At 39.5% G+C, this 27,094-nt stretch overlaps 1 protein-coding gene across 1 annotated transcript; it reads left to right on the top strand.

Moving 5' to 3' along the window:
• Positions 1-7,167: 7,167 nt before the first annotated feature.
• On the top strand, positions 7,168-22,353 carry OSTC (oligosaccharyltransferase complex non-catalytic subunit). Its single transcript, XM_003410394.4, has 4 exons — positions 7,168-7,355; positions 12,870-12,963; positions 14,134-14,331; positions 21,772-22,353. Exons 1-4 carry the CDS (start codon positions 7,217-7,219, stop codon positions 21,788-21,790), a joined length of 450 nt encoding a protein of 149 aa, XP_003410442.1. The 5' UTR covers positions 7,168-7,216; the 3' UTR covers positions 21,791-22,353.
• The last annotated feature ends 4,741 nt before the right edge of the window (positions 22,354-27,094 follow it).

Genomic DNA, 27,094 nt, shown 5'->3' with positions numbered 1-27,094 from the left:
ACTGATTGGATGAGGCCCAAGTACATCACTAAGGGAAATCTCCTTTACTTAAAGTCAATTGATTATAGATATTAAGCACATCTACAAGGTACCTTCACAGCAACACCTAGATTAGTGTTTGATTATGTACTACTATGGTACAAATTGGAAACCCTGGTGGTGTAGTGGTTAAGAGCTATGGCTGCTAACCAAAAGGTTGGCAGTTCAAATCCATCAGGTGCTTCCTGGAAACTCTATGAGGCAGTTGTAATCTGTCCTATAGGGTTGCCATGAGTCGGAATCGACTCGATGGCAATGGGTTTGGTTTTTGGTTTAGGGTACAAATGGAGCCCAGGTGGCACAGTGGTTAAGCATGCAACTGCTAACCAAAAGGTAGGCAGTTCAAATCCACCAGCCACTCCTTGGAGATCCTAGGGGGCAGTTCTACTCTGTCCTATAGGGTTGCTATGAGTCAGAATTGATTCAGCAGCAATGAGTTTGGTTTGTTTTTTTATGGTACAAATGGTTAAGTGCTCAACTACTTGCCGAAAGTTTAGTGGTTCAACATACCTGGAGGCGTCTTGGAAGACAGACCTGGTGATCTGCTTCCAAGAAGAGGTCACAGCCTTGAAAACCCTATAGAGAAGATCTACTCTGCACACATGGGGTCACCATGAGTCAGAATCAACTCGACAGCAACTAACGACAGCATAGCTTAGCCAAGTTGACACATAAAACTAACCATTACAGGTAGAGATAAAGCATTCTCCAGATCAATACCACATCCAGGGGATGTGTTGTGCCCCAGCAACAAAACAATACGTGGAAGAGCGGTTATGATGGGAGTCACCATATGATTAAATTTACAATAATCCTTTTTTGTTTTCTAAGATCCATCTCGCTCCCTTTTTTTTTTTTTTTGCAAGAGTTATATTAGCAAATTGAGTGGAATGTAGTAAGAACCACCACTCTGCCTCTTTCAAGTCCCTAATGGTGGCACTAATTGCTGGAATCGCTTCTGATTTCCTCTGTTGGTTGGTAAAGGCAGTTTTACCAGTTGCACTTAGCCCTTCCTACCATAATAGCCCTCACTTCTTGGTTCAAGAAATCAACATGTGGTTCCTCCATTTGCTGAGTATGTCTATTGCAGTTGTACATTCCAGACTGGGGAAATAATCCCAGGGAGAACTAAAACGGGAGTACTGATGAAGGGAAATTCGTTCCCTAGGTGTCTCAACTGTTTGAATTAATTAATTAAACTGTCAGTGTTCATGCACCTTTGTATTACTTGCTGAATTTCAAAGACAATTTTCAAAATTTAAACTAATGACAATAACAACAAAAAAACATGATTTATTGCTGCATTAAAAAAAAATTTTTTTTTTTTTTTAGAAAAAGCTCGCATTTAGATCATGAACTCTGGTGGCATAGTGGTTAAGAGCTATGGCTGCTAACCAAAAGGTCCACAGTTCAAATCCACCAGCTGCTCCTTAGAAACCCTATGGGGCTGTTCTACTCTGTCCTATAGGTTGGCTATGAGTAGGAATCAACGGGACAGCAGAGGACTTGGTTTTTCAGTTTTTACCACAGTGGCTAGCACAGAGTTGCCACTCAAATACTGAGCTGGGGAAACAAACATACCCAGGCTTACACAGAACCTAGAGGATGAGCAAAAGGTCTTTGTAAACTAATGCAGGTTCTGCTAATTGTGTATTATGCTCTTATGGAAACAAAGCTACTAAGTTGCTAGATTTTTTCCCGGCCCTTGTGACTGACAGAATCATTCCTGACTTCAAGGCTTTTTATTAAGATTTTCCACACTAAACACAAAAATCTTGGTAGATATCAGTTTTATTCTCCTTTCTTCCTTGAGTATATACTTGTGCAAGGGCAGCGGAACCTTGGTTTATTGCATTTTGCTTGTGCACAGTCATAATTGGTAATTTTTGCTTTTATGTGTAGCTTCATAATGACAGGTTCTACTGTATATTATCTTTGTTTCTTCCAACTTTTGTCCTTCTTCATATGTAAAACAGCCACCCACTAAATGTTTATAGTGTATGTTTACTTAAGGGCATGGTTGAAGGATCCTGGTTATATTCATTATTTCTTTGGTTTTCAGATAGTTTATGTTGCATTTAAACAGCACAATTTCTTATACCAGTATTGATGGTTAGGACACAGATGTTAACAGATGTGCATATTTTACTCATGAAAGTTTTCTTTTATAGCTGGCTTGTCAACTACTACTGATTCAAGTTGAAAAATATTTCAGAGTTTAAGATTATAAAAAGTAATAATTGGTTCCTGGAATGAACTATTTTTTTGGAACAGAAATTAAAAAGTGACAGTAATGATTTAATATATAGATGAATACAGTATGTTCTACCTTGATAGCAATATTTTTTAAAGTTCTATGTTTTTTGCACAGTGAGTATAAAATTATTTGGCGCTAGAATACATAAGAAGGATAAGTACAGAAACTTGCACCATTTTAAACATTTTAAATCTGTTTTACTCGTAGAGCAATTGCCTTTTAGGTCTCATTCAATTACAAACTATACTATACTTTTTGACTTTATTTCACTTCCCAAGCTTCAGTTTTGCCATAAGAGTATTTATCTAACATAATTGTTGATAATAGTATTTACCTAATAGAATTTTTTTTTTAATAGAATTGTTGTGAAGAAGAAATCACTTAACACCATATCTAGTAAGCAGTGGTTACTTAATTAATGTTAGTTTTCTTTCTGAAGTTATAAAGGAAGTTTAAAAACATTTAAATTCCATATTTCTCCTTAATTTTTCAATTAAGCTTATTTTTAATTGCTCCAAAGTTTTCCTAGAACTTAGAACTACGAGAATTTCAGAAACACTCTGCTGTCTAAAAAAATGCTGTCTAGTCCCCGGAAAAGCTTCCTACAAATAAATGTTGGTTTGAGTGTAAACACACTTCATCATTGGTGCTATTGGAGATACCTTCATAACCTTAGATTTCTGTAAACCTGCTGTCATCAAGTTGGTCCTGATTCACGGTGACCCCATGTGTTTCAGACTAGAACTGTGCTCCACAGGGTCTTCAGTGGCTGATTTTTCAGCAGTAGACCACCTGGCCTTTCTTTATAGGCACCTCTGGGTGGACTCAAACCTCCAACCTTTTGATTAGCAGTGGAGTGTATTAACTGTTTCCCCCACCCGGGGACAAGATTTCTGCACCTCCCTCAATACCCACACAATTGCTACACAGCGAGTGAGATTCTGGAGAGACTCTCACTATTGAACTGCAAAAGCAACACGCCTCATCTGTATTTAGAATAATAACAGTGTTTTACATTATTATGATCTTTAAACCATTTCTCAATAATTGAGTCATTAATTAAAAGTGCAGAACCAGTTCGGGGTACCCTGTAAAAAACCATGGGCAGTGAAACAAACAAACAAAAAATTAAAACATTGACTCAATAATAAATCTGTCTGTTCTGGATTTATAAAAACAGTCACTTGTAACTCTCACTCAAAAAAGAAATTGACATTTGTAGAGTCTTAAAGGACTATATAAAAAACAAAAACATTCAAATTCAATGAAAAAAATTAACAAATTTAAAAAAAAGGGCTCAGATTAAAAGACCTCAGTGTAGGAGTGAATGTTGATTGCTGTGTGCATGATGTCACTTATAATGAAGCAAGGTGACAGTTCAGTCCCTAGGAAACTTTAATGAACTTGCGATTTGGCTATGTAGTAAAAATTAAAAATTACACGATTTATATTTTGACAGAGCAGTTCTATTTCCAGGGAATTATTCTGGAAGTACAAAGTTATTCACCGCAGCCTTGTTGGAAAAAATAGAACAAAACAGAAAACAAAAACCCGTTTAGGCTATCTAGTCCATCCCCGATTTACCTACTTAGACTGTAAATGCCTCAGTGGAGTATTTCCACCTGAGAGCTAGTTTGCTATTTTTTTTTTTTTTAAAAAAAAAGCTCTTCAGAGGTTTTAATAGAGTTCAAAAAGAGCATCTACTTCAACACAAACCCAGCCCAAACCCATTGCTACCACACCAAAGCACACCATTGCCGTCACATTTATTCCAACTCATAGTGACCATATAGGACAGAGAAGGCTGCCCCATAGGGCTTCCAAGGAGCACCTGGTGGATTTGAACTGCTGACCTTTGGGTTAGCAGCTGTAGCTCTTAAACACTATGCCACCAGGGTTTCTGTCATACAGAAGGATCTAAAACCCTACCTGATCTTTGATAGTTTTTGCCTCTGCTTGGGTTCTAAAACCACACATAATGGCCTTTAAGAAAGGAATCAAACCCAGTAACCCAGGAATAAAACAGGAATACAGGATGTTAATTATTCTAAGATGAAACATGCAGAGAACGTTTGCTTTCTTTTTTAATCATTACAATATAAGTTTTCTTGAAGTATAATATTTGTTGTTGTTAGGTGCCGTTGAGTCGGTTCCGACTTATAACGACCCTATGCACAACAGAACAAAACACTGCCTGGTCCTGTGCCACCCTTACAATCATTGCTATGCTGGAGCTCATCGTTGCAGCCACTTGTGTCAATCCACCTCATTGAGGGTCTTCCTCTTTTCCACTGACCCTCTACTTTACCAAACATGATGTCCTTCTCCAGGGACTGAAGTATAATATACATACAGAAAAGAACAGAAATCTAGCATAGCTTGATGAATTTCCATAAAGTGAATATACTTGTGTAACTGGCATTTCAAATTATGAGGAAGTTACATCAAGAAACAGACATTTTTAGAAACTCCAAATCCTTTTGTGTCCACTTTCAGCCCACCACCACCCACCTTGCCCCCTTTCCCTCCAGGCGGCACAAAGTAAAACTTGGGAGCAATTGAAAATATGTATCATTGAAAAAATAAAGAGAAATATAGACTTTCAAGGTCTTAAAACTCATTTATAACTTCTAACACCGTATTTTTATGTCAGAAAAAAACAAAGATTTGATCTATACCCCTTCCTTTTTTAAATCACTAGAAGCAAATTTCCTTTGTTATTCTTGACAATAGTTCAGCCACAAATTCTTTAGTCCTTAGTTTTACCTCTAAGTTCAAGAATTTGCAATTTACACTAAAAAATTTTACTTTGAAAAATTTCAAACCACACAAAAATGAACAGTACAGAGAGCACCCATATATCTCTTTCCTAGACTCACCAACTCTTAACATTGTGCTATACCTACTCCATCTCTCTGCCTCCCTCTACACAAGGAGCCTTGGTGGTGCAGTGGTCAAAGTGCTCAGTTGCTAACTAAAAAGTTGGTGATTTGAACCCATCGGTGGCTCCACAGGAGAAAGATGTGGCAGTCTGCTTCTGTAAAAATCACAGCCTTGGAAATCCTACTGTCTTCACTATGGGCCAGAATCAACTCAACGGCAGTGGGTGTTCTCCCTTTATACACACACACACTTCCCAGTAGTTCTTAACCACTAAGCTATCAGGGATTCTGTCACACAGAAACTGGAAAGTCAGTGGCAGACACTGGGACATTTCACCTTCACACATTAAATATTTTAGGAACAAGACATTCGCTCCCCAAAACAAAGGCAGACTCCACACAACCAGTACAAAACCAACATTAACAATAGCATCATCCAACGTACAGTTTATTCTCAAATTTCCTCAGTTGTCCCAAAATGTTCTTTCAAGCTGGTTTTCTGTTTTGTTTTTTATTTTAAATTCAGGGTCCTATCAAGCTTTATCCATTACATTTGGATGACTGTCATCTAAATCTTCCCCAGCTTAGAAAAGTTCTAAAAGTTTGGTTCTTCCTGACATAGATCCTTTGAAGAATCTTGCAATGTCCCACATACTGAACTTGTCTATTTGCTTATGATAGATTCAGGCCAAACATTCCTGGCAAGAGCACCTGGTAGGTTTACTTCCCATCGATCAGATAGAAGGCCCATGACATCAGCACATTACTGGTTACGCTGAGCTTGACCACTTGGTGAGGGGAGGTGGTAATGGTGAAATCTCTCTGTACAAGATTCTCTGTAATTAATAAAAAACCTTGTGGTGTGGCTTTGAGACCTTATGAGTATCCTGCTTCCCAAGAGGCTTTCACCCAGGAGTTTCAGAATCCATTGGTAATTCAATCGTTACACTGAGGGTTCCAAAATGGTGATATCCTTGATACTGCAGTAGCCCAGGGAGAGATGATCATAGCTCACTTCACAGTGGCATTAGTGGAATGGAGAGAAGTGGGTGGAGCGGATATTTTTGGTAGTATAGCCAAAAAGATGTGGAGGGTTAATAAGGAGAAAAATCAAATTACTTCAAGTTTTTTTGGCCTGGATCATTTGCCATTTCCCGAGATAGGGAAGGAAATCCTGGTGGCATAGTGGTTAAGAGCTACGACAGTTCGAATCCACCAGGCACTCCTTGGAAACCCTATGGGGCAGTTCTACTCTGTCCTTTAGGGTCGCTATTTTTTTATGAGTCAGAATCTACTCCACGGCAACGGGTTTGGTTTTGGTTTTGAGATACGGAAGAACAGCTGAGGTAGGGGTAGGTGGTGGGGAGGGAAAGGGTTATTTAGAATACTATTTTGGTCACGTGGCAATGTCTTGGACAACTGTGATCGATCTGGGCTGGATATTTAAAAAACAATTAACAATATGTTATTTTCGCAACTATCAATATCATCATCATTACAATAGTAATTATTATTATCAACACTACTACATCGAGGAGTAAAAGGTCAGCAACCCAGAACTTTGTCTACCCCTTGAAAAAAACCGCTCGTAGAAAGTCACAGCTTTTCAAACCCTCTCATCCTTTCTTCAGCTCTGGAGGGACCCATGTCCAATCAGCTTCTAAATCCTCTGCGCCAGCCGGTGGGCGGAGTTCAGAAAGGACGCGGTTCGCTCTGCTCCTCGAGCTTGGCCACGTCTGAAGACCTGCAGGTCCTAGAAGAATCATAAATGACGTGTTTAATTCATTAGCCATAAATCCAGATCTCTTTTCCAGATTAAGTTTAAAAGGATGAATAGTATTTAATAAATAAATAGTATTTAGTCATATCATTTATTGTTCTATGTAGTTTCTTCTTTTCCTCTGTGGGTAAAATACCCATATAACACTGCCTCCGAGCTTTAAGGACCCTCGCGCACGCGCCGGCGAGAGGGAGGGCGGGCCTGTTTCCGGGTGGCGCTTTGGGTTTGAGGCCGAGTGCTGCCTCTGCCGCCACCAACATGGAGACTTTGTACCGAGTCCCGTTCTTAGTGCTTGAATGCCCCAACCTGAAGCTGAAGAAGCCGCCCTGGGTGCACATGCCGTCGGCCATGACGGTGTACGCTCTGGTGGTAGTGTCTTACTTTCTCATCACCGGAGGTAACTCGGGCTGGCTGGGGCTCGAGAGGCGCTGAGGCGCGGAGAGCTGGCCCGCCCGGGGAGGCGAGTCTGTTCCGCTGACTCTCAGCCCCCCGGGAAAGCATCTCTCTGGTTCTTGTATTTTCTGGCGGGTGGGGGAAAGTGCTTGGGCCCCAAGTATTAAAAGTCCAAAGATTTTTTTGCTGGCACACCCTGCCCTTTTGAATCTTGAGAGAAGTGTGTTCCCCGTGTCATTTTGAATCTTGAGAGAACTCGTGTTTTCTCTCTCATCGCCTTTCTTTTCCTTCAAGCCTCATATCCCAGGGATCCGAGTCGAAAATATTTTCCAAATCCAGATTATTGCTCCTTTAATTGCTTGCTATCAAGTTGTTTCACAAGGGTTCTGGGAAAGTCTTGTCTGGCCCACTCCCCTTTCCTGATTGTCCAAGAAAGTGTGGGACAATACATTTATCATTGTGTGTGGTCCTTGGAACTTTGGAAAAGGTTCTACAATCCTTAGTTTTGTTAGCTCATCCTCCAGGGTCCGATGTTAGTTTTTGCCCTGATCGACTGTACATATGGGTGAAATTTTCCGAAGACACGGTTTCGATAAATATTTGAGATTGGGAGATGAGATTTGCAGAACATACTGTATTTCAGAGAGCAGAAGTTGCGAACTTGAAGAAGGAAAATAGCATTAGTATTAAACGCTTGTGAATTACCATCGTATTCTGTTCTTTTCAAACAGAAAATTGCAAAGGGGCGTTACTTTGCGTAGTGGTGAGTTGGCAATCCGACTAGTCTTTTCAGAGCCACCACCCTTTCAAGCCACAGTTCAGGATTTTTTCAGGACGATGGCACTGTAGGAAACCGTGATGGGTAGTGGTTAAGAACTGTGGCTGCTAACCAAAAGGTCAGCAGTTCAAATCCATCATGCGCTCCTTGGAAACCCTATGGGGCAGTTCTGCTCTGTCCTATAGGGTCTCTGAGTCAGAATTGAGTCGATGGCAATGGGTTTGGTTTTGGTTTTTGGATGCTTTTGTACTTTTAGATTTTTGGGGAGTTGTACTTAATTTAGAGACTTTAAAATTAAAGCTCTGCAGGCTCAGGAGGGCAAAAATGGTTTTGCTTTTAGTAACCATATACATCTTTACTTTTTCATCGATATTTTTGAGTATAGTTGGCATTGAAGAGGAAAGAATCTTAAAACTGAGAGGACTTAGTTCTAGATGGTACCTTTGAATTTATCACCCCCCCAAATGTGTAATACTGACAGTTTACCTTTGCTCATTTCAATAAATTACATTTTAAATAAGTTTTAAATTGATATTACTCTACTATTGGCATAACATTTGCTCAGCACATTAGTAGGTGCTGTACTGAATAAATGAAATTAAAAATGTATGTGGTTTTTCTCTAAAAACTAAATTATGGAGTCTTCATTAGCTTTCATCCATTAGTCTCTTTCCTGAAACCCTTGCCTCCCCTGGTGCCAGAACCTTTACAAGAAGCCTCACAGTTTTCATTCTGGCCATTTTTCCCTGTTTGTTGTTGTAATGGGAAGACTCTTGCCACTGCCCCAACCATTGGGGGAAAGTGGAAAGGACTCCTTTTAGTGGCCAAGGCCATGAGGTGTCTCGTTCAGGGAGTCGGTTTTGCCACTGGAAAGGAGTCTCTTCTAAAAAACCGTGAGCGTGCCTTTATAAATAAACAATATTTATTGCTGAGAAATATTCAGCAAATATTTATCAAGTCCCTATTAAGAAGCCCTGGCGGTGCAGATGGCTATGTGCTTGGCTGCTAACTGATAAATTGATGGTTCAAACCCACTCAGCTGCTTTGTGGGAAAAAGACCTGGCGACCTGCTTCTATAAAGATTGCAAGCAAGAGAGCCCTATTGGGCAGTTCTCCTGGGTCACGTGGGGTCACTATGAGTCGAAAATGACTCAATGGCACCCAACAACAATTAAGTACTAGGCATGGTAGTAGTTATTGGGGATGATAGTGAACAATAGATAAGCACCCTGCCCTCATGAAGCTTTAGTGTCATAGTTGAGATATGTTAAAAATCATGAATTTTTTTTTCCTTGCAAATTACCACAGATGCAATGAAGGAAAACATGAGGTTATGAGAAAATAATGGGAGTTGGAGGTTATCATTTATTTAGATTAGGGTGTGGTTCCTGAGGAAATAATATGTAAGCTAAAGGATAAAGGATTGGGGAGGAAAGAACATGCCAGGCAGAGAGAAGTATGGACGAATGTAGGTTCAAGAGATCAATTAATGCCTTCTTCAGTAGCCTTAGACTAGACTAGGTTGGTGGTAGTCTAGATGGAGGAAAATAGAATAAAAGACATTTTGGAAGTAGATTCAGTAGGTCTTAATGATGGATTAATTGGGTGTAGGGGGAGAATGAAATGTGAGGGAATCCTAAAGGTTTCTGGTTTGAGCATCTGTGTAAATGAAAGTGACATTTACTAAGGTTAAGGAAACGGAGTGTTTTGGGGGGGGGCATGGCGAAGTAGAGGTTAGGAGCCCTAAAAGTCTCTGTTCTTGAGTAGCTTGCATCTAATTCTAATGTGTTAATGTTCATTTTTTGAGAATCCTTGGCACATTGACAGTCATTGACATATAGAACTGAAAATCCTGGGAGTGAATGAGCTCAATTAGGGAGAGAAGATAGAGAAAGAAGACGACAGTGTATCAATCCCAGAGGAACTTCACCATTTAGCGGTTCTGTAGGGAGGAGATTAGCCCTGGTGGTGCAGTAGTTAAGAGCTGTGGCTATTAACCAAAAGGTCAGCACTTCAAATCCACCAGCTGTTCTCTGGAAACTCTCTATGAGGCAGTTCTACTCTGTTCCTGTAGGGTCACTATGGGTCAGAATTGACTCCATGGCAGTGGGTTTTTTTATTTAGTATAGGGAGGAGATTAGGTGCCCTGGTGGTACAAAGGTTAAGCACTTGGCTGTTAAGTGAAAGGTTGGCAGTTTGAACCCACTGAAGGAGAAAAGACCTGAAGATCTGCTCCCATAAAGATTACAGCCTAGGAAACGCTGTGGGGCAGTTCTACTCTGTCCTATAGGGTCATTATGAGTCAGAATCAACTTGACAGCACACAACAACAGAGAGGAGATTTAGCTAGAGAGATAGCAAGAAAACTTGAGGATTGTCACAAGAGTCATGAAAAGATGGTTTAATAAACTAGATTGAGTGCTGCTGAGACACCTCCTAAAATGAGAAAAGTGTTCATTGAATTTAGCAACGTGGAGATCGTTACTGACCTTACCAAAACCAAAGTAGTTGCTGTTGAGTCGATTTCAGCTCATGGTAAGCCCATGTGTGCAGAGCAGAACTGCAGTCCATAGGGTTTTCAAGGCTGTGAGCTTTCTAAAGCAGATAATCAGGCCTTTCTTACGAGGAGCCTCAGGGTGGGTTTGAACCACCCACCTTTTGGTTAGTAGTTGCGCATCTAACTGTGCTAACCAAAGACTGCAGGAACAATGTCAGTGGTGGAAAAGCCAGATGGGGGTGAGCTGAAGAATGAAGTGTACGTGAGGAAGGGGAGACGACACATTTTTTCAAGAAGGAAAGCCTGACTCCCTTTCAAAAAGGAAGCACTGAAATAGGATGTTAGTTGGGTGGGTTTGGAGTCAAGGGAACGTTGAAAATACAGGGGAGAGAAGAGATATCCATAGGAGCAAGGTCCCTGAGAAGGCAAGAGGGGATAGGATCCTGACAAGCCCTGAAAAGATTGACAGGAGGAGGGACTCTTCCTCTATGGTAGCTGAAGGGAAGGAGCTGAGGATGGATGCTGGTATCAGGAGTTTATAGATTTGGTGGGGGAAGATAAAGGAATTCCTATGTGATTTTTTTTTTTTGTCAGTCACGGGTGAAGAAGGCACAGGCTTGTAGTGCTTAAGAAAAGCCAGGGGTGAGGAAGTTTGAAAACCCATGGAGGAGGTAGAGTAGATGTTGAGAATAGGAGATTAAGAAACATCACAACATTGATGGACAAGTGCCCATTTGAGTTGGTCTTGACCCTAGTGTTGCCAGCCTACCTGATGGTGTGATTTTAAAGTGTCTCCTTGTTTTACATTTAAGTTAGGAAGTTTCTCTAGTTATCTCTCAATTTATAGAAACAAATTTCAAGCATATGTGGAACATTTTTTCCCAGCGAAAATAAACCTGTTGCAGTCTAGTTAATTCCAACTCATAGCGAACCTACAGGACAGAGTAGTACTGCCCATAGGGTTTCCAAGGAGCCACTGATGGATTCGAACTGCTGACCTTTTGATTAGGAGCTATAGCACTTAACCATATGCCACCAGGGTTCCAAATACAGCCTTTAAATATTAAACCTCCTTTATCGTAGAGTCTTGAGTATTAGAAACTGTATTGCTACTGAATGAATTTCTCTTGTGAAATTCCTACCTCTTTTAGAGATAATACTGTTTCACAAGTCATTCTCTAAAACATTGAGTTGAGTTTCTCCATAGTTTATCAAAATGAAGCTTAGGAGCTTAGTTGGGCCTCATTTGATTGTAATAATACAGTCAAAGCAGTCCTATTTAAATACAAATGAGCCTTAGAGACAAATGAAAATTATAATCGTATTTTAAAAATTAGGACTCGTAGTACAACTGGACTAAACCAAAAGCAAAGAAGTTTCCTAAATACAACCAAATGCTTCGAAGGCCAGAATAGCAGGGATGGGGGTCTGGGGACCATGGTTTCAGGGGACATCTAGGTCAATTGGCATAACAAACTATATTAAAACGTTCTACATTCCACTTTGGTAAGACGCGTCTGGGTTCTTAAACGCTAGCAAGCGGCCATCTAAGATGCATAAATTGGTCTCAACCCACCTGGAGCAAAGGCGAATGAAGAGCACCAAAGACACAAGGTAAACATGAGCCCAAGAGGCAGAAAGGGCCACGTAAACCAGAGACTATCAGCCTGAGACTGAAAGAACTAGATGGTGCCCAGTTACCACTGATCACTGCTCTGACTGGGGACACAGCAGAGAATCCCTGATGGAGCAGGAGAACAGTGGGATGCATATCTTAAATTCTTGTGAAAAGACCAGGCTTAATGGTCTGAATGAGACCAGAGGGACCCTGACAGTCATGGTCCCCAGACCCTTTGAAAGCCCAAGATTGGAACCATTCCCGAAACCAACTCTACAGACAGGGACTGGTCTGAACTATAAGATGGACAGTGATGCTGGTGAGGAGTGAACTTCGTGGCTCAAGTAGACACAGGAGACTATGTGGGCGACTCCTGTCTGGTGTCTAGATGAGAAGGAAGAGGGACAGGAGCTGGTTGAATGGACATGGGGAATACAGGGTGGAGAGGAGAAATGTGCTGTCTCATTAAGTGGAGAACAGCTGGGAGTGCACAGTGGGGCGTGTCTGGCTTTTTGTATGAGAGACAAACTTGATTTGTAAACTTTCACCTAAAGCACAATAAGTAAATTAAAATAAATAAAAACTAGGACTCCTATTTTAATCTGTACTGTTGTCTTCGATGTAGGAATAATTTATGATGTTATTGTGGAACCTCCAAGTGTTGGCTCTATGACTGATGAACATGGGCATCAGAGGCCAGTAGCTTTCTTGGCTTACAGGTAAAAGTCTTTTGAATGATTTGGTGGTGGGAAAAGAGGTGCTGGAGAATCCCTGCTCGTTTAAAAATAAGATGAAGTCACTGGGTTCGGTCTATGTTTAGACAACAACTGTTTTAAAATGCTGAATTTAGAGATGGCAGGGAGTGGGGCAAGGACAGGAGTAGAAGTATATTAACGTTCTTTTTAAAAGAATGTCAAGTGTTTCAAAATGATTAATGTGACCACCTGTTTAAAGGAAGACATCAGTTTAAAATGCACTTATAGACTGTTTTGGAGGCTACCTGTTTTTGTAAATAAAGTTTTATTGGAACAAGCCATGCCCATTTGTTCACGTACTGTTTATGTACTGTCTATGGTTGCTTTTGAACTATAGGGCCAAGTTGTATAGCTGTGACACAAACCATTTGGCATACAGGCTTAAGATATTTACTGTCTGACCACTTGACAAAAGCTTGTGGACTCCTGGACTGTATCATTAAATAAGAAAAATAATTTTCGAAACTTAGGAGTTCAGTTTCAGCAATGAAACGACATTCCAATGTGGTTTGGTTTACCTGAGCAATGCTTATTGTATCAGTTTCTAAAGCCACTCATTATCTGTTTACCTAAGCATAGCTATGTATTTGTATTTACATTAATGGTATTAGATGCATAGAACAGTCCTGGAAACTTGTGAAACTTCAAGAAACATTTCTAACTAGTTCAAAACTAATTTGAAGTCAATGGTTCAAATTTAAAGTAGCATAAAATTTTTAAAAGCTGAAGTAAAGTTCTGAGTAAAGGATTCATATATATGAAATGAGTTTATTTTTCACGAATAATAAAATTATAATTGTTGATTTTTATTAGACAGTTGTGATAGTTAAGGTTTTAAAACTTTTTTTTGGAACATGAGCCCCATGAGAACAAAGATTTTTGTCTCTTGTTCACTGTTGTAACCCTACCACCTACAGCTGAGCTTGATGCATGTGTAGTAGGCTCTCAGTAAAAGAATGAATGAACGAGTGATTGTCCAGAGGTGTAGTAAAATAATCGTAAGGGTAAGAACAAAAAGTTAGCACAAAAAGTTTTCGTTACCAAGTAGGAGTAGGAATTTCAGTCTGAAGGAAAAAAAAAACATTTTTCTGTTAGTTTTTATTGTTTTGCTAAGGTCTTTCCTTTGTTTTTCAGAGTAAATGGACAATATATTATGGAAGGACTCGCATCCAGCTTCCTGTTTACAATGGGAGGTTTAGGTTTCATAATCCTGGACCGATCCAATGCACCAAACATTCCAAAACTCAACCGATTTCTTCTTTTGTTCATTGGATTCGTCTGTGTCCTGTTGAGTTTTTTTATGGCTAGAGTATTCATGAGAATGAAACTGCCGTAAGTAATCAACAATTTGTGTTACAAATTAGAAAAGTAATGACTTGGACGACATAAAATCATAGGAGATTTAATACAACCCTCATTTAAATAGATGAAAAATCCAGAGACCCAAAGAAGTTTGTGACTTGCTGAAGGTGTTAGGTAGGTAGTAACGAAATTGAACTTCTTTGAGTCTTTTTAAAAATTGTTATCCCAATTTATGTTTGTGAGAAAATTCATTTATTTTGCCTCAGCATTTTTAATTTCTCTAAAGTGATTTTGTAACATAAGGATTTCAGTTAGGTAGGGAATGTTTTGAAGGATTAATGACTGCTGCTTTCTGAATGTTGGCATGATGAAAACCCATTCAGTCTAGCGACAGGAGAGAATACTTACTGCCTCTAAAAGATGAGAAATGAAGTAGGTGATATTTTTTCTAGAGCATTTTGATTCAGAAAACTAATGATTTCTCTAGAAGAAAAATAAATGGATTTTTAAGGCAGCTTTTATAATTCATTTAGGATCATCGATTTGAAGTGCAGACAAGCCTAACTGTATTTCTGTATACTCTTATTTCACCCACGGATGCATTAATAACTACAAGAGCTTTGAGCAAACATACCTATACAAAGATTAACTCTTAGTAACTTCACTTATTAGGGAGTACATTAAACATCAGGTGTCACCTATTCTGATTTCTTAGAACTGATACTTATTTTATTTTAGAAGGCAGTAAAATGGAATACAGGAATGTGTTTGAATTTCACAATTTCACTCCTTTGGCTTAACCTGCCCATTGCGTGTAACAGATCTGAGGTGGAATGGGCAGACTTTCTCTAGAGACTCAGAAGTGCTTACCCAGCAATCATGTTCACTTCCTAACCCTAGCGGGCTGGGAAGAGAGAGAGCACAGTGTTCTCTGGAAGCTGAGTATCGATGTGGCTTTATAGCTTCCTCAGGCTTTCTGTTCATGACTCTTATGTTTGTCTGGGGAAAGCGATTTTGGCCATTGGCTAAATTGTACAAAGACTTAAATATCCCAGTCCCTTTTTATTCCTGTTTTTTCTGTTCCTGTTGGAAGTAAGTATAGGCTGATAAAATATACTGATATGGAAGAGACTAAGGGTTCCTTAGCAGAACAGAAAAAAAGAGGAGACTAGAGAGGATAAAGAGGCTATTTAAAATCAATGACCAAAACAGAAGGAACTTTTAGAGGCATCTATCAAAACAAAGTGGGCTTGTTGAGCCCATAGAACCAGATTTGTTCTCATTCTGCCAAGCATTCTCATTCTTCCTTGTACTTTTAGCTCCTCTACCAAGGATGTGGGCATATTAAGTAAAAAAAAAAAAAAAAAAAAGATGTTTTTTCTTTTAGGAATCCCTGGGTTTTGCACACGTTTGTGTTCGACTACCAACTTAAAGGTTGGCAGTTCTAACCCACCCAGTGACACCATGGGAGAAAGGCCTAGTGACCTGCTTGCGTAAAGATTACAGCCAAGAAAACCCTATGGAGCAGTTCTACTCAGTAACACATTTGGGTTGCCATGAGTTGGAATTGACTCAACAGTAGGTTTGACTTTCTTTTCCTGGTTTACTTAGGATGTGAGCATGTTAAATAAGAAAAGAAAAGTTTTTATCTTCTAGCTCAGGCATTTGACTTTTAGGATAATCGGCGATAACTGCTGTTTACAAAAAGTTTTAGAAAGTGTTTCATTCTCTGGATTGTCTCTGTCTTACTTTCCCAATTATTTCTGCAAACATTTGTCTCCTTATCCTCATTCAATAGGGCAGTTTCCAAGATTGTTGACTGAGTCTAAGCTTGGGGGTAGGAAATACGGTGTACTCTCTGGGTTTCAGACATTATCATAAGACCTAGCTAAGGCTGATGCATAGATCACGCTCAGCAATTGAAGTCTGAACGATGGTCTGAATAGAGAATTGCCATTTTCTGTAACTTCTGCAGGTAAATCTAGGATTTGAATTTTAAGAGGAAGGGATACGTGATTCTCTCTTTGGTATGATTTCTCGTCCATAACTCTTAATACCCAGTACCATGGGTATGGAGTGAGGAGAAACAGTGGACAATTTTAGGTAGGAAAGAGAAACAACAGTACTGCCTTCGCTGGGATATTTGCAGGCTCTGAAGAAAGTGATAAGCCAGGTCCTACATGTGACACAAAATGAGGTTTTGTTTATTACCGCCAGCAAAGAAAGACTGTGTCTTTATTCATTCACACACATTTTCTATGACATCCCAACTGTCTGATATATAAGAGGTGGAATAAAAAGTCATTTAAAAATACCAGTAATGACTGGTTTTTCCAAATCAAATAAGTTGTTATCACCTGGGACAAAGGATGGCTATCCTAAAAGATGCACTTTAATAACCTCCAGGACTGAGTTCTTTTAGCAAGGGGTGCTGTTAAAAAGGAGAAAACAGAAGCACTGAAATAGTACTTACTGGTTCTGTATTTTTTCATTTATGTTTTTTAAACACCTGATGTTTCTTCTACTGATAAAATATTACTAATTAAAACATTTTTATCCAATTCCTTTTGAAGAAAAGTAGATGCTAATAAAATAGTGACTTGATTAACCATTTTGAAAGAACTGAAGAAAAAATTCAAGCCTCAAGTTGCAATATTGAAGAATTCAGTGGGCAAAATATCAAATGACTCAGGAAACATTAAAAGAAGATGGAAGAAATACACGGTCGCTGTATCAAAAAGAATCAGTTGACATTCAACGATTTCAGGAGGTGGCATATGATCAAGAACCAGCAGCACTGAAAGAAGAAGTCCAAGCTGCACTGAAGGCATTTGTGAAAAACAAGGCTTCAGGGGTTGATGGAATACCAATTGAAATGTTTCAGCAAGCGGGTGCAACACTGGAAGCATTCATTTATCTATGCCAATAAATTTGGAAGACAGCTTCCTGGCCAACCAACTGGAAGAGAGTCATATTTGTGCCCATTCCAAAGGAAAGGTGATCCAATAGAATATGGTTATCGGACAATATTGTTAATAATACATGCAAGTAAAATTTTGCTGAAGAAAATTCAAAAATGGTTGCAGCAGTACATGGACAGGAAACTGCCAGAAATTCAAGCTGGATTCAAAAGAGGATGTGAAACCAGTTATATCATTTTGGATGTCAGATGGATCCTGGCTGAAAGCAGAGAATGCCAGAAAGATGTTTGCCTGTGACCTATTGACTATGCGAAGGCATTTGTCTGTGTGGGTCATAGGAAAGAATGGAAATTCAGAGCACTTAATTGTGCACACACGGAACCTGTACATAGACCAAGAGGCAGTTGTTCAAACAGAACAAGGGCTACTGCATGGTTTAAAATCAGGAAAGGTGTGTGTCAGGGTTGTATCCTTTCATCATATGTATTCAGTCTGTATGCTGAGCAAATAATCAGAGAAACTGAACTACATATATTAAGAAGAATGCGGCTTTAGGGTCGGAGGGAGACCCCTTCACAACTTGTAATATGCAGATGACACAACCTTGCTTGCAGAAAGTGAAGAAGACTTGAAGCACTTACCAATGAAGATCAGAAACTATAACCTTCGGTATAGATTACATCTCAACATAAAGAAAACAAAAATCCTCACAGCTGGACCAATAAGCAACATCATGAAAAATGGAGAAAAGATTAAAGTTGTCAAGGATTTCATTTTACTTGGATCCACAATCAGTGCCTGTGGAAGCAGCAGTCAGGAAATCAAACTGACATACTGCATAGGGCAAATGGGCTACAAAAGACCTCTTTGAAATGTTAAAAAGTAAAGATGTCCCCTTGAGGACTAAGGTGTGTCTGACCCAAACCATGTTATTTTCATATGCATGTGAAAGCTGGACAATCAATAAGGAAGACCGAAGAAGAATTGATGCCTTTGAATTGTTGTGTTGGTGAAGAATATCGAATATACCATGGACTACCAGAGGAATGAATAAATCTGTCTTTGACGAAGTACAGCCAGAATGCTCCTTAAAAACAAGGATGGCAAGACTTCATCTCACATACTTTGGACATGTTATCAGGAGGGACTAGTCCCTGTAGAAGGACATCATGCTTGGTAAAGCAGAGGGTGAGGGAAAGAGAGGAAAACCCTCAACAAGAGGGATTGACACAGTGGCTGCAATGGTGAGCTTAAGCATAGCAGTTATTGAGAGGATAGCACAGAACTGGGCAGTGTTTCATTCCATTGTACATAGGGTTGCTATGAGTCAGAACCGAGTCAACTGGCACCTAACAACAACCACTATTCACGTTTGTATTTAGCAGATGTTTACTATTTGATACAGTTACTTGGTGGGCACCATGTATAGTAAGTATAATTTTACCCTTTTGTCCAGGGCCATTTTACATTTGTACTTACGTTATACATAGTACTACTTTTCAGGGTTTTGTTGTTTCTTTCCCCCAGTATAACATGTCATTTCTCCTTGTCAATGTCTTGTTGCTGTTAGGTGCCACCGAGTCGGTTCCAACTCATCGTGACTCTGTGTACTACAGAATGAAACACTGTGTGGGCCTGTACCATGCTCACAATCATTACGCTTAAGCCCATTGTTGCAGCCACTGTGTCAGTCCATCTCGTTCAGGGTCTTCTGCTTCTTCACTAACCCTGTACTTTACCAAGCATGATGTCCTTTGCCAGGGACAGTGTATACCTATTGTAATTTCAACCCTTTCTGTTTTCAATTTGCTGGTTCTTAATCTTGTGTGATTTGAGGAAAAAGATTACCAGCTATTAGATTGCATTTTAAATCAGGCCTGGCTGAAAAAGAGCTTAATGGCCTTGCTTTGTACCAGTCTTCTCTGGTGTTTGAAGGTCTTTTTCTTTGCTTCCAGGTTTGGTGTTATAATCCAGAAAATTCAGATTGTAGAAAGTCTGACATCTGAATATGCTAGGTTGTTTCCGTGAGTAAAATCTAGTATCCAAGGGTCATTTTTACCAAATGAGAGAGAGAATTTTATATAAAAACATTTGTATAGCCGCCGAGTACAGTGTGTAGTAGAAAGAATGAAGAATTTGGACTCCGATTTGATCAGTTCTGTGAACTTCCTCAGCTTTGAATTCCAAACCTATTAATGAAGCTAATATACCTCAGAGAGTTATTGTCAAGATTAAATGTGAAGGTGTTCTGTCAGCTCTCAAACATAATATCAGTGTTTATTATAAAGATAAATAGTCCTAAAAGTTCTGTGTTTCAGGTTGGCTTCTGGCCAGCATTTCAAAAAGAAGTAAATAAATTTTTACCGTTTCTAAAAGAAAAGGAGATTTCTGTTTCTAGGGCCATTGGAGAAGGTAGTGGACTCCTAAGTGTGGAGACTGGTGTTTTAGTGCCAGTATTTTTCCTTTCTGGCCCTTTGAGCAAGCTACTTAACTGCCTGTATCGTCTCACATTCTTTAACTGTAAAGTGGGAATAATGTGTGCTTCATCCACCTTTTTAGGATTGTTGCAGGAATTAAGTACAATAACGCATGTCATAATATTTTGAGAAAGTTGTGTATCATTGCTAACTTAGCAGAATACCTACCTTACATACAGAAAGTATACAATGATTATTGAAAGAATGAATACCTTAAAGGTTAAATGGCAGATCCGTCATGATGGCGTCTGCTATCCCTAGTTGTTTTCTGAATTTTTGATTTACTTTGATTTTATTTACCTGTAATTTTACTGGTGAAAAATTCTCACAGACCTGAATGTAATAATTAAAGACCATGAAGATTTTATGGGCCATGAAAGGAGGCTAAATGATTCCAGGAGAAACCATAGTAAATGTGTTTCAACAAGTTTGTTTTTATGCCTTACCAAGAACTATATTAGTTCATTTGTTGTTTTCTTTCTTCCAACATGGTATTTTTATAACATTATAATATTTCTTAGTGTCCCCCCAAATTTTTCTTAAGATAGGACTGTATAGAAGTTCGGCAACTTTGAACAAGGATGTCTATTTAAGTAATCGTTCCCATCTAAAATAGTCTGACATTCCATGGATTTCACATAAAATATATCACACGCTGGTTACAAGGAAGAATACCATAACATATAACGTTATTAAGAAATAAATGTCCACAGTGTGTGCTCACATCTCAGTGTATGCTGAGGATAGGAAACTTCCTAAAGGGCCCTGAATGCCTTTGTTGTGTAGTGTAAGCTAGTGGTTGGGTAAGCGCCACTGTATGATGCAGATCTTAGGGGGTAATTGCTAAAAATCTTGAACCTTTTTTCCCCCCTTGAGAGGCTTAGGTCTTAAAGTATCTTTTTTTGTGAAATAATCAGGCATTGTAGTGGCAAATTATATGAGGTCTTCTATGTCAACATAGGAGCCCTGGTGGCGCAAACAGTTAAGTACTCAGCTGCTCACTGAAAGGTTGGTAGTATGAACCTGTGCAGAGTCCACGGGAGAAAAGACTTGGCAGTCTGCTTCAGTAAAGATTACTACAGTCAAGAAAACCCTATGGGACAGTTCTGCTCTTGTCACATGGGGTTACTATGAGTCAGAATCAACTAGGCGACAGGTAACCACAACAAAGTCAGCATACATATCCAAAGAGTTTTTAAATATTTTTTCAGTTAATCTTTTTTGGGGACTGTGAGAAGTATCGGGCTTGTGCATTACATTTTTTTCAATCTCTTATGGGGACTGAAAAGTATTGGGCTTTACTTGTACACTAATGTCAGTTTCCCTACAGATTGCAGAATATTTTAGAATACTCATCATCTAAGTTTTTAGTCTAGGATCTTAAAAATTAGTTGGCAGGGGTGAGAGGAGGTGGGCATGATTATGAAAGGGCAGCACGGGGGATCCTGGTAGTGTTGGAACTATTCAGTATCTGAGATGTGATCCTGAATACACAGTCCAACACAGGTTGAAAAAACTGTGTAGAATTTAATAAGCCACACACACAAGTATACATAAAACTGGGGAAATCTGAATAAGTTCTGTGGAGTATATCGATGTCAGATGCTTCTACACACACCTACTTGAGTGCTCAGAAGACTCACCTCCCAGACATGAATAGCTCCAAATTCTCCCACCTTCTCTTTTGCTAATATGTTAAGGTTTTTAGGAAATTCAAACCGGTTTCTTTCCGTAAAAAGTTTTGCATTTTTTTTTTTTTTTACTCTAGTTATGAGAGCCCACAAGAAATTGATTCTTACTCTTTAACTTTTACATAAAATTTTCTTCACTTCTTTTTCTCCTTCTGTGTTGTTTAGCATATTGGTTTATAACTTTATGCCTTGTGGGGAAGGCTAATGGAACTGAGGCCTAGTAATTTGTTTATTTAGGGGATGGGAGGGGGTATGAAATAAGAACCATAATGAAGAATCACGCAATTATCTTTTCGGATTGTCTTTATCATGAAATTATTTGGACACTTGGAAAGGTTGCTTCATTTTTACTTTTTGTGTTTATAAATTTTATTTCCACAGGGGCTATCTGATGGGTTAGAGTCCCCTTTGAGAAGAAATGAGTGGATACTAGACTTGCTCCTGTTGATGAATTTTAAAGGCTCTACCAATCTTCGAATATGAAATGTGGAAAAGGATGAAAAGCAGCAGAGAAAGAAGCATCTAGTGAAAACATAGGAAGCTCAGGAAAGCTTGGATTAGAATTTCTTCTTGGTACTATCCAGAAGACAAGCTTATCACAGTATTTTTTTCCTGCGGACCTAGACTGATGTACCAATGATATTAAGTGGCTTTTCTTCTTAGTTTTTCATTCCTAAAAGAAAATATACTCCATTTTTACAACTATAATATTGAATAAATTGATTATTTTTTACAGCCCCTTAACGTTTATTGGAGATGGCATTTCTGATTTTCAAACATTAATGTTAAATCAGGAAGCAAGATTCTATAAGCTGAGAACTCTGGACAACCGATCAGCTTTACATATGGTGCTTTGCCTTTAAGCAGTGTGATAGTACGTTATTTCAGATATGTGTGTAAGACTGTTTCCTGAACAATAAGATGTATGAAAGGAGCAGAAATAAATAACTTTTCTAAATAATACCTTTTGTATTTGTTTTTTAACTGGTGATGAGTATTAATGTTTTGATCCATAATCATTGAGTCCCATGTTGTAGCTTTTTTTTTTTTTTTTAATAGCTACTATTGGTAGCCTACGGTCTCAAAAAGTAGTTGGCAGGGTGCCTTTGAGGTAGCAAGACCATATCTCTGTAAATATTTAAGTCTAGGCTGAATATCAGAGTTGTAAAGGCCATTGTATCAGATGCACATTTCCTTCAGGCATTCATATTTAGTAGTTGAAAACGTTTTTGAAAATGTAAAACATCCATAGACAGTCTGGTCTTCTAGTTTTTTCTAGTGAGGTCTTCCATTTCTCCCAGATTGACTGCAAGCTTTACTTCTCTAATGGCTGAATTCATTCTTATACTAAGATTTTTAAGTTTACAGTAAAATTTTCTTGAAGATGAATTCTCAAATTCCAAGGCTAATCTAAATGTAGTTTTTTATAAATTAAAAAGATACACTTATTTACTGAGAAAGTATTTAAAAAAAAAAATTTACCTATTAAATGTCAATGGCTTACGGGCACTGAGGATATAGTAAAAACTGCAGATAAAGGCTCTTCCCTCACAGAGCTTATGTTCTTGTGGGGAAATCAGATAATCAAAATCAACGTTAGAATTGATGTAACAAAGTTTATTAGGAAAATATGCTGCATTCCGCTTTGGTGAGTGGCATCTGGGGTCTTAAACGCTAGCAAGCAGCAATCTAAGATGCATCAGTTGGTCTCAACACACCTGGAGCAAAGGAGAATGAAGAATACCAAAGACGCAAGGAAAATAGCCCACGAGACAGAAAGGACCACATAAATGAGAGACTTCATCAGCCTGAGAGCAGAAGAACTAACTGGTGCCTGGCTACACCGATGAACACCGTGACATGGAACACAACAGGCTCTGACAGAGCAGGACAGAAGTGGGGTGCAGAACTCAAAGTCTAGTAAAAAAGACCAGACTTAGTGGTCTGACAGACTGGAGGGACCCCAGAAGACATGGCCCCTTGACTCTCTTGTTAGCTCAAAACTATAACCATTCCAAAGCCAACTCTTCAAAGATTAGATTGGACTATAAGACATAAAATAATACTCATGAAGAGAGTGCTCTCAAAACTATAACCATTCCAAAGCCAACTCTTCAAAGATTAGATTGGACTATAAGACATAAAATAATACTCATGAAGAGAGTGCTTCTTAGCTCAAGCAGAGTCACGAGACTAAATGGGCAGCACCTGCCTGAAGGTGTGATGAGAAGGCTGAAAGGGACAGGAGCTGGTTGAATGGATGTGAGAAAGCCTGGATATAAGGGAGGAGTGTGCTGTCACATTATAGGGAGAGCAACCAGGGTCACATAACAATGTGTGTATAAATTTTTTTATGAGAAACTAACTTGAACTGTATACTTTCACTTAAGCACAATAAAAAAAATCAACGGATTAAAAAATATTTACAGAGCATTGAGTACATGATAAATGTAACAAAGAAAAAGCAAGGTAAGTGTATAGCCTGTACTAGAGTGATGGGAGGTGTCAGGAAGGGATTGCTGTACTCCAAAGTCACGCTTATCTTTTTAAGACTTGACTTAACATTAATTACGTTTTTCGTTATTTTGCCGTATTTTAAATCTTGTCAAACTAGTAAACAGATGCTAACACAAAGGTCACAAGGCTTTGAAAGGTCTGCTTCTGCTATTGTGTAGTGAACAATTCCCGATAATCACCACCAGATGGTGCTATTAGGTTGTATGTTTTTCTAATTGAAAGCACTTTAGGGTTTTTTGTTTTTTTTTTAAATAATGTATGACCCAGTCACCAGTGCTGTCGAGTCAATTCCAACTCACAGCAACCCTATAGGACAGAGTGGAACTGCCCCATAGAGTTTCCAAGGAGCGCCTGGTAGATTTGAACTGCCGACCCTTTGGTTAGCAGCTGTAGCGCTTAACAACTACAACAGTGAAATATATTTCAAACATTTTTCTGGTAAAAGAACAGAAATGTGAAGAAATAAAAATGCATTGTTGTACTAGGATTAAAATGCTTTTGGGGACAATAAAATTGAGGGAAAGCCTGCTGAGCATGATTAACATAAGCAGAGGTTAAGCGGGTGAGAGGTAGAGTGAATTAATAGACTATGTGGGAAACAAACTAGTCTTTGATTTTGTCGTAGGTAGGGTTCTCCAGGAAGCAGACACTAAAATGGAGTTAGTGCAAAATGGTTTAACAGGAATTAACGCCAGTGAAAGGAAAAGGAGGGATGCAGAACTGGGCAGGGGAAGCCATCAGGCTGTAATGAGAGCTGACAAAGTTGCTGGGGAGCTCTGGAGCAGAGGCTTCTTAAAGGAATACTGTGTTGGGTGGAAATGGCTACGCCCTTGTGCCACTGCCTTGTTCAGTCTGCCTGGGCTACCTTGAGATTAATGTGATGTTGGCTAGAAAGCTGAAGTGAACTCTGATGAAGCTAACAACGGGAAGCTGTCAGCTAGCCACACTCCTTGGAGCTGGGCAGTGAGTCCTTTCTAACAGCGGAGCCTGATCAACACATCTGTTTGCCACATTCTGTTTTCTTAATAAAATTAAAATGAGGGAATCGTATGTCTTACAAAAGAAAGATTGTACTGTGACTTTCTAATGTTTATTTGAAATGGGAAGTGTGAGGTAACTTAGGTCCTCAGTAAATGGTGCGTTCCTGAAGTGTAAAGCTGGAAGGAAAAGATTATTTCCACATTTTTCTTGTGAGGAAACAGGTTCACTTGGTATAGAGCGTGAGGTGGAACACAGGTCTTGCGGATGGCAGACCAGCGGCTGCCTTATGTGCTGCGGTTTTCTAGTACTGGAGATCAGCGTGTCTAGAACAAAGACGCGCCAGATGCTGGGTTACATCAGTGAGCAAGGAAAAAACAGCCCCTATCCAGGTGGATCCTGCATTTGGCTCATCATCATCTGACCTCTGGTTCTTGGGACTTGAACTAGCGTCTTACCTGCTGATCTTGGGATTCATCAGCCTCTGAAGCCCATGAACCAGTGGCCTGCTGCTGACCTGCCAATCTTAGGTTTGTTAGCCCCTGCAGCTACGTGAGTCTGGAGAAGCCTCCAGCCTGGCATCTGATCCACGGACTTGGGACTTGCCAGCCTCTACAGCCATTTCCTTGAGATAAAAATCTGTCTCTGTCTTTCTATATATACATGCTTCACTGGTTTTGCTTCTCTAGAGAACCCAGCCTAAGACATTTGGATGTGTTATAGATCCTAACCTCTTCCTGAGGCTGTAATCACATCTGTGAATGGGTCGTTTGTTATCTTAATGAGGCAGGATTAGGTTATGTTAATGAGGATTAGGTTATGTTAATGAGACAGGGTTAGAGTGTATCTGAGTCAGTCTCTTTTGAGATTTGAAAGAGATTAAACTAGCTAAGTGGTAGAGATGGGGGAAGAAAGATGCCAAGCCACATGAAGATTACCCAGGAGCAGAAGAGACAAAGACCTTCCTCTAGAGCCAAAGAGGAGAGAAAGCCTCCCCCTAGCTGGTACTCTAAATTCAGACTTATAGTCTCCTAAACTATTTATTTAACAAATAAATTTGTTAAAGCCACCCACTTTTGGTATTTCTGTTATAGCAGCCCTAGATAACTAAGACAAAATGCTCCTTAGAAGCAAGGATGGTGAGACTTTGTCTCACTTCACTTCGGACATGTTAACAGGAGGGAGCAGTTCCTGGAGAAGGGCATCAGGCTTGGTACAGTAGAGGTCAGCAAAAGAGGCAGACCTTTAAGGAGATGTATCGACACAGTGGCTGTGACAGTGGGCTCAGGCATAGTAATGATTGTGAGATGGCCCAGGGCCAGGCCCGGGACTTATATCCTGCTGTATATAGGATCGCTATGAGTCGGAATCGACCAGACAACAACAACATCCAGGTGGAGCTTATGTTCTAGGGAATATATACAAATAAGTGGGCAGATTCTCTTTGCTATGGTAGTACATAGAAGAAGTACTTAAACCCAGACTTGGGAGAAGGGAAGACTTTAATTTGTTGGAACCATGGGTTACTAATCTGCTTAGAAGTTTCAGAGATTTTGCCAAAATCTTTTACTCCTTTTTCTTTGTCTCACTTACCACTATTAATTGAGACTCTTAATTACAAGTGAGAGAAACTCACTCTTGCTAACTTATTTAAGCAGAGATAGGATACTGGAGTATGTCATGATACTTAAGACAGGGATGCTGCTAGGCATTAGAAGCATCCAGAATCAGGAATGGACTCTGTAAGGACTGTTTTGTTCATTTATGGAATATTCTATGGATCTGCTTCATGCTTTTCTCTCTGCAAGACTAGTCAATTTTATTGCTTTAGTTCACATGACAGGAATCACGCCTGCCAACCTATCTTGGTCTTTGACACTTGACAGCTTCAGCCACTCTCAAGAGGAAATTTCCTTGCTTCTGTCACAGATTCCCCACCACGTGACTGTCAATCTGTTGAACTGTGGTGTTGCTGTGATACTGGAAGCTTTGCCACCAGTATTTCAAATACCAGCAGGGTCACCCTTGATGGACAGATTTCAGCAGAGCTTCCAGACTAAGACAGATTAGGGGGAAGGACCTGGCAGTCAATCACTGAAAAGATTGGTGAGTGAAAACCTAATGAATACCAGCATTGTCTGATATAGTGCCAGAAGATGAGCCCCTCAGGTTGGAAGGCACTCAAAATAAGACTGGAGAAGAGCTGCGT

The sequence above is a fragment of the Loxodonta africana genome, chromosome 5 (genome assembly GCF_030014295.1).
Source record: "Loxodonta africana isolate mLoxAfr1 chromosome 5, mLoxAfr1.hap2, whole genome shotgun sequence".
Lineage (NCBI taxonomy): Eukaryota > Metazoa > Chordata > Mammalia > Proboscidea > Elephantidae > Loxodonta > Loxodonta africana.
This window is presented reverse-complemented; position numbering and strand designations above follow the sequence as displayed.

Coding starts and splice junctions, on each gene's coding strand:
- OSTC (XM_003410394.4), top strand. CDS start 7,217: ATGGAGACTTTGTACCGAGTCCCGTTCTTAGTGCTTGAATGCCCCAAC. Junction 7,356..12,869: donor TTACTTTCTCATCACCGGAG/GTAACTCGGGCT, acceptor TCTTCGATGTAG/GAATAATTTATGATGTTATT. Junction 12,964..14,133: donor GTAGCTTTCTTGGCTTACAG/GTAAAAGTCTTT, acceptor TTTGTTTTTCAG/AGTAAATGGACAATATATTA.